The sequence below is a fragment of the Actinia tenebrosa genome, unplaced genomic scaffold (genome assembly GCF_029948245.1).
Source record: "Actinia tenebrosa isolate PJP-AT-01 unplaced genomic scaffold, QUT_ActTen_1.0 PGA_scaffold0__85_contigs__length_37466705, whole genome shotgun sequence".
Lineage (NCBI taxonomy): Eukaryota > Metazoa > Cnidaria > Anthozoa > Actiniaria > Actiniidae > Actinia > Actinia tenebrosa.
This window is the reverse complement of record NW_028292569.1, coordinates 28,120,027-28,128,337: the sequence shown is the minus strand read 5'-3', so window position 1 is coordinate 28,128,337 and position 8,311 is coordinate 28,120,027. Positions and strand designations below refer to the sequence as shown.

At 37.8% G+C, this 8,311-nt stretch overlaps 1 protein-coding gene across 1 annotated transcript in view; it reads left to right on the top strand.

The window, feature by feature from the left end:
- The first annotated feature begins 7,072 nt into the window (after positions 1-7,072).
- Positions 7,073-8,311, top strand: part of LOC116307057 (centrosomal protein of 131 kDa) — a 28,640-nt gene continuing 27,401 nt past the window's right edge. Inside the window, exons 1-2 of the mRNA XM_031717198.2 lie at positions 7,073-7,342; positions 7,990-8,065. Of these exons, the coding sequence (XP_031573058.1) occupies positions 7,220-7,342; positions 7,990-8,065 (199 nt within the window). The 5' untranslated portion in view covers positions 7,073-7,219. The remainder of the gene's footprint in view (positions 7,343-7,989; positions 8,066-8,311) is intronic.

The following is an 8,311-nucleotide window of genomic DNA, read 5'->3' as shown; positions in this document are numbered from 1 at the left end:
AAGAGTTACAGGCCTTTATTTATGGATGCGAAGAACAAGGAGAGGAATTCGATGAGGTTGATTTGAGTGAAAACATCGAAGACCTAAGGAGTAGCCTTGGAACATCGGATGTTGAGTTGATCCAAACTCAACAAACACTTCAGGCTAAGATTTCTAACTTAGAAGTCGAGAAAGGAGAATTTGAAAGCGTGCTTACAGCGTTGTTGAATTCTATGGAAGCGAAGGAAAAGATTGAATATTGTGTCGAAGCAACGAGAGAAGCAGATAAGAAGGTGGTGAAACAGATGGATGAGATAATAGACACGGTGCAAAGACTTAAAGCTGAAAAAGAATTGGTTGAACAAGAGCTTCATACGTCTGAGAATATTCGAGTTGCGATCGCTTTGGATGCGGAAATGTTACAAACACAGTCAGATGAAAAAATCTCGCTTTTGGAACAAACTTTGAAGGAACGTTTGGAGTCAGAGAAAGATCTCAAGGAACGACTTGAGCTAATGAGGCAAGAACTTGCACGCTTTGAAGGCGAGAAATACCAGGCTGACAAAATCCTTCAGACTATGCTAGCATCTTTACAAAGACGTGAAAAACTTGAAAACTGTTTGAAAGAACAAGAAAGAATTGAAACAGAGTTAAATTCAAACAGTGGAAGAGCGTTGAATTTAGATCGCCAAGAAGTCAAATCGGTGGCCTCTTTAATAGAACTACTGCAATCAAAAGAACAACAGTTTGGACAATGTCAGAAAGAAAAAGAAGAAGCCGAGAAGAGTCTGAAAACTAAAGAGATGGAACTAGAGTTACGGGTAAAGGATGCCGAAAGACAGTCACGTGACTTTGAAGAGTGCTTAAGGGAAAAGAATGAAACATTGAAGAGTTTAGTGGGAGAAATTGAAAAGTTGAAAGCAAATCTTACGGTCATGGAAGAAGAGAAGAAAGATCTTCAAGAAAAGCTGGAGAAGCACGGCAAGGTGTCTGAGGTATGTATGTTGCTTGTTTCACTAGAGATGCAAAAATGAGAATTATGAAGCTAAGAGAAGGGAAGAGTTGGAAAGGACAGAGAAGGGAAAGGAAAGGAAGGGAAGGGAAAGGAAGGGAAGGGAAGAGAAAGGAAAGGTGGCCAACTTACCTACCTTTACAGCGGAACCAAAGAGGCTGTTTGCTCCAATCAGTCACGTGCTTATACTGCTATTCCTTGTCTTTTCTCGCGGGTCGTTGCGATGTAGTGGAACTTATCGTTGATTGGCTTATTTTGCAATGTTTTGACAGATCAACACTGTTTAACGTCAAACGCGCCAGAGAAACGCGATGCTATGTTATGCCTTTAGAAAATATCTTTTTCAAATTTGAACGAAATTATTTCTAAACTTCCTAGGAACGCGAGGAAGAGGTAAATAAGATCATCCAAAGTGAGCAGGATCTTCTACAGAGATTATCTCATGCGGAAAACATCCTCGAACAGTTGAAGGAAGATAAGCATGTTTTGAAAAAACAGCTGAGGCAAGAACGTCTAGAGAGACAAGATGCAAGTAATAGTTACATGGATAAGATCAGCTTCGTATCGAATGCCATTGAACAGAAGCACGCAGACACAGAGAGCGAGCTTCGGCAAGCGATCGATAAATTAAATAGTCAAATTGCTACCATGCAACAAGAGAAGGAAGCGTCCATTGAAGAATATAGAAAGGCCGTAGAGAACTTAAACATGGAGCTCGTGCTTAGATCTAAACGTGAAGCGAAGCTAAGAGAGCAATTGGATGATCTTGAAGATGAAATCACAAACACAAAAACCGAGCTCAAGAAGGAAATAAAGCTGCAGGAAGAGAAGGAGAAGGAGATTGAGAATCTAAAAGGTGAACGAAAGATTTTGTCTGAAAATGTGACAAAAATGGAATCCAAGTTGACGAAAGAGCTGGAAAAGTTATCGCAACGCGAGACAGAACTTAAAGAAGAGAAAGAGACTGAAATCAAGAGGTTAAAATCAGAGAATAATGCGGTGCTAGAAAATTTGAAGACCAAGATGCTAAAATTGGAAACCGAACTGGAGTATCAAGTGAAAAATGAGGCGGCACTTCGTGAGGAAAAAGCGAAAGTTTTAGAAGAACTCAAGTTACAGGATGACATTAAAACGGAAGTAGATCGACTGAAGTCAATTATCAAGACTATTGAAGGTAGGAAAAAATTACGTTTTTTAAAAAATTATAGCTGATTACATTCTGCATTTCGATTGGTTACGTAGGCACGAGTGAAAAACGTCTGCGCATGCTCCACTTCTGAATGCAAATAGAGGCTTTGCAACATCCCGTGATGGCAGCCTTGACAGGAGGCAGGAACAATTGAATTTGGTCTAATCTGATTTACTTGAGAAAAAATTCAGTTTCCCGCAGAGGGAAAAGACTATTGTTATTCCTCCTGTCATGGCTATCGTCTTGTGATGGCGAAAGCTTCTATTAGTCGCACTTTATTCACATGCAATGTGGCGTCCACTTATAGAGCAGTTTTCGCATGACTGTGAAAAGCCCAGTGCCGTAAGCGTACCGTGCGTTACCGTGATGTTTTAATTGGCTGATTTTTTTTCTCGCGCAATGTGATTGGTCTGAAAGTGCGATGACCTTGGCGTGACCGTGTCCGTGCCGTGTTTATACCGTGTTCTGGGTATTTTATTGGATGCAATAATGATGTGATTGGTCTGGCGTATCCCTTGCCGTGTCACGTCCGTGTTCGTGCCGTGAGCTTTTCACAGTTATACGAAAACTGCTCTATTGAACCAGAGACTTGACGTAGCCTTCAATGTGCCACCCTTTCCATGCAATGGCAGATCCACGGGTGGGCATGGTTCCATTGAACCCCCTTTGTAAGATCTCGTGAAGACGATTATGTAATTTTACACCCAGTAAAATTAAATTGGAAACCTCATTTCGTGAAGCCAATCACGGCAGCTTTTAATGTGCAGCGGCTATTTTGGAACTCACTTTTTAAAAGTCCTGAATCTGACACTGCCATGCACCCATAAATTGTGATTCGATGTACTTTTGCCTTGCAGAGGAATGCCGAAGGCTAAGAGAAGAACGCAGCGACTTGCAATCTGAAGCAGCAAGAAGTGCGCAAACATCGAGGGACACAATTACAAGACTGCAAGAAGACCTGAAGAATCAAAATGACAACAATGAGAACCTCCAGACCATGGTGAACGAAATAAAGTCGAAGGAATCTTGCTTCCTCGAGGAAAAACGTAGACATGAACAGGAAATATCTGACTGCGAAGGAAGGATAATGAAACAAAAAGAGTACCTTGAAAAATCCCTGCGAAAACTCAAGAAGCAAAAAGAACACGAGCAACGTATGAAAGACGATCTTACATCTCAAGTGAACGAATTGAGCCTAGAAATCACCCGCTTGCTAGAGGTGAAACACATGCAAGAGGAAGAAAAAGCCGAATATGAGAGCAATATTCGACGTCTGAAGGTTCATATTGAGAGCCTAGAAACTCAAATCAATTATCAAAAGAATGAGTTGGTGGAGTCACAAGTTAGGATTTCAGTGCTTGAGGATTTCAAGGTAGGAAAACGTCAAAGCATTTAGAACGGGGTCCACCGTGTCTGTATGACTGTGAGGGTCCTGGAGAGGTAAAATGGGAGCTTCGCTTCGCCTTTTTTGGTCTAGGAAAGTGGGATTTTATGTTCTTGGAATGGAATTCACAAACAAAACAACAATCAAAAATGGGAATGGGATTGAGATTTTAACAAAACATAGACTAAGACTATGAGATTTGGTCCAAATTGGGGCTGGAAATGGGAATAGCACTCTGTAGGACCCTGGACTATGAAAAGTTTGCGGCACGAAAGCGAAACAAATATATTGTCAATCAATATTTTAGAAACCATCACGGTTGCCGCAGGCTTGCGGTCGCTCTGAAATGAGCGTGTCACAGAATCGTTCTTGTTGTCAACAAAAATGTAACCTTAGTTACATGCAATTATTTAGTCAATTTATGTTTCGTCACGCGTTTTAGGTCCAGAGCGATGCTGAACATGAAAGACGACAACAAGAGGCTGTCTCTGAATGCAAAAGAGCCAACGCAAAGATAGATGAACTTCGCAAAGAACTTCACCTTGATCTAAAGAGCACGTCTGTCTTGGAAAATGAGATCAAAACTTTGAAAGGAAAAACAGCCGAAATCAACCAAAAAACTGAAAGCCAGAAATCAGAGATAGCGAATCTTTACCGTCTTTCCAAGGGAAAAGTAAACAAAGATGACGAACAAATAGAGAAGCTTAAGAAAGGCAGCGAAGAGCTAAGGGGACAGGTTCTTTGTCTGCAAGAAGAGAAGGAAAGTCTTGCCAGCACTATGGATGCATTTCAGTTGTTTGTTGCGAGGCATAAAATAGAGATGGAGCGACTAGAGAACAAGATCAAAGAGCAAGAAGGGAAGATGAACGACTGCCAGACGCAGAGCTTTGAGAACACTCAGGGTATTGAGGTAAGTTGCTCATGCAAAAAAAAAAATTCTTTCCTTTTTATCAGATTTTTCCTTTGTTGCGCGTTTCTCTGTTGTGTTTAAAGGTCTTTTGCATTTATTCAGTGTTTTTTGATCTCAGTTTCAAAACCTTGATAAGTCTAGCTAGAAATGATGGGTCCTTGGTATGAAGAATGGCTGTAACGCTTACTTAATTATGGTGGAAAGGAGGAAGAAAGAAAGAAAAAAAGAATGAATGAACGAACGAGATGGAAGGACTGTGCGGCGTGTGGTAATCTTATAGGTTTTTGAATCTTTTCTTTCTTTCTTTCTTTCTTTCTTTCCGAAGAAAAAACCTCACTGCCATCTGTCTGCAACGCCCTGTCTTGTCATACCCTCTCCTGCCGTGCTCTGTCATATCATATGCACTTTTCTTATAATTGGTAGAAATAGTAATCCTTGTGTTTCATATATTGTTCATAGGTCTTACAGAGTTCCCTGGATAACTCAGAAAGGCTTAGGAATACTTGGCATTTCTACAACGATTTCAAAAAATGGTATCATAGCACTCAGTCTGTCCAGAGGCCTTACTCAAGGATGGGTTCGTGTAGGACTACTACTAGATTCCATTAGTCAGGAGACAATAGTAAGTATTCTTCACCTATGCAAATTTTTGATTATCATTATCATTAACAACTTTTTCATCACAAAAAAATCTGTCTTCTTGATATCTTTATTATCATTTTCATGGAAATTATCATTATCATCATTATCATCACAATCATTTTCATTCAAGTATCTAGTCGTTCTAGCGCTTTCGCATTAATTGGGGACACTTTTCGCTCACTCTCACTACCACTACATTTAATATTCTATGCACACAATGCTCAACTCACATGTTGATTTTTAAGAATTATCAACGTCATCATCATCAGCATCACAATCATCACTATCACCATCATCATCACAACCATCAACATCATCGTCACCACCATCACTACCATCATCATCGTCATCATCACATCATCATCATCACCATCATCATCACCATCATTATCATCATCACCATCATCAGCTCATCATCATCATCACCATCATTATTATCAACATAATTATTATCATTTTCATCGTCATTATCTGTCCTAATCACCCTAATCATATCTCATCCTAATCATTGTCATCATCATCACCATCTTAATAATTATTATATATCTATTGATTTCACTTATTTGTTTATCTTTAGGTGCAGTCCGCCAGTGACAACGTGGGTGTGGTATGCCTTGTTCATTAACATGTTCTTATCGTCATAATATTTGTATTATTCATTCAAACAAGTTGTCATAATATTATTATTAATTCAAAGACACAGACCCTCACTTTCATAAAATACAATTTTTTTTTTCATTGTAAAACTGAGGACTTAGATATATTAACTTCCGTTAAAAATACGCTTTTTTGTAGATACTCATAAGACGGACATGGAAAAACCACTTATTTTCACAGTTGTAAATAGTAATATATCTTGGCGCTATAAAAATGAAATAGTAAAATGGGATGGGAGTGAAGGCAAGGGAAAAAAACGAGGCCTTAGAACGCAGGGTACCATTGTACCAAAGTACAATGTCGCAATCATGGAGGATAGTTTTGGATGCTATTTTCACGAATCTCTTCCAATGAAATGAAAATAGTGTAGTTTTATGACCATGATTGGCATAGATGGTGTTTGAAGGCCGCCTCGAATAAATTTTATATAAATTTCATCTAAATAGATATCTAAACCCCAGCGTTAGCGTAATAAAAGATGTGTCTTCTAAAACTTGCATGATGTTGGTGTTTTTTTTAAAAGAATCATTAGCACAACTAATGAAAGGAAAGTAAGAAAAGAAGGAATGGAAAAATACGCAGCTTGAAGAAGAGTTTCTAGGATTGTAATTCAGATATTTATTAGTATCTTTACAGCTACTCAGTGGGCAGTATTCGGGCTTCAATCGCGTGAGTCAGTAGAGCCTAAAGGAAAATACGACTTTCAGTCTTTTTAGTTAATAAGATATATACATGAATATATCGTCAAATTTTACGCGGTAATCAATTAGAGCTGGTAATTATTTGAATCCATTTACTAACCGAGTTTCACAGTTTTACTTCACTGGTTTGGATATTTAAAAAGACAATATTTGAAGAATATAATCAATAATGGAGAGATCGAGAACTTCAGAACGGTTAGCGAAAAAAACCATTTAAACATATTTTTAAATGAATTAATGTCGCTTGTTTGGCCTGTACACGGTTCTTACGGGAATTACATTTTTATTTTGTCTAATTTTTGGGTCGGTGTATGGGATAGGGAGGGGAGGACAGGACTGCAGTCCCCCCCCCTCCCCCCCACAATTTTAAAAACTGCGTTCCACCGTCTTTGGAATTACAAGTTTTCAACAGAATTATTTTTGGCTGACTTTACGTGCACATGATCGATATCGTCAGTGTTTGGCCAACATTTAGGGCAAATAGGGCAGCTATTGATTAGCGAGCTCGCTAGCCGATTTCAAACCCAGCAATATTTCTTATCTCTTGGGTTCCCTGTGGATTAATCCGGTAGCGTAGCGCCGGGTACTAGGCGCCAGAGTAACCCTTAGTAATGGCGTCCAAAAACAACAAAATCACTATTTAGACTTTAAATTATTATTTCTAACCTAAAAAAGCCTCACATCTTATCAAAAATACCTCGAACAGATCCTCTTATTATTCTTTTTTCCACTGTGTATCGGAGAAATGGCGTCGAAAAAGAGTTTTTCTACTGGATCGCTTGGGAATACTCGACCAACATCAGCTAAAGGAACTCGAACAAGTGGGACGAAGGGAAAATTATCTTCACGTTCTAATATTAGCAATGCTGTGAGTAAAATACCATGGTTAGATAAATATTTGATGTTCTTATGCGGAGTTTAGGTTGTATTTGTACGTGACATATAAAAAATTTAGAAGAAAAATAGCGAACTTTGTGTAATAATTTTTTGAACTTGTATTTTGAAGCCTAAGGGAAACCTGTTTGTTCCTTTAGTTCTCCTCTTTTAAGAATAAAATAAATTAATTTGAAAATAATAATTGTGTCATGAAAAGTATAGGGGGAACAGTTTAATTATTAAACCAAGTGTTTCATATGTTTTGAGAACGCTATTTAAAATTTTATAGACTTAATCAAGCTTACGATAAAATAATTAACTATTTATATTTTAAGATAAAGTTACTTTAAAAATATTTCTCGTTTTTTTTTTCATACAAGCTTTTAGCTAATTTTAGTTAGTTACTTAGTTAGAGTGCAAACGATATAACCATGAAACATTAGTAATACTAATTAATAGCACAATTTCATGCAAATTCCATTGTTTTCTATTGTTCAATTAGCACTATTTTGTACTATTTAGTAATTAGTGTTTCACAGATTAATTGTTTGCTCTCTAGCTAGACAGACTTATTATAAGTTGTTTTATTTAAAGTTAATAGTTAAAATCTATTGTATTTTTTTGATCTGTTTTATGTAGGACTCAGAGTTTAGTGACTTATCGATTACTGGAAGCCAAAAGAAGGTAGCCAAGAAAACAGAACAACACAGGAATGGTATGTACAGTACAATAGTGCTAGTTGTTGTATACAAAAATTAGCATTATCATGTTAATTTGCCTACTATATTGATGGGTTGCAAGCATTCCCAAGAGAGTTAAAAGACAAAAACATGGCAGCCATTGTGGTACTGTTAACAATGGATGCTAATGAGAAATCTTTTTTTAAATGGTACCAACATGGCCGCGATGACATAACGTGCATTAGCATTATCATGTTAATTTGCCTACTATATTGATGGGT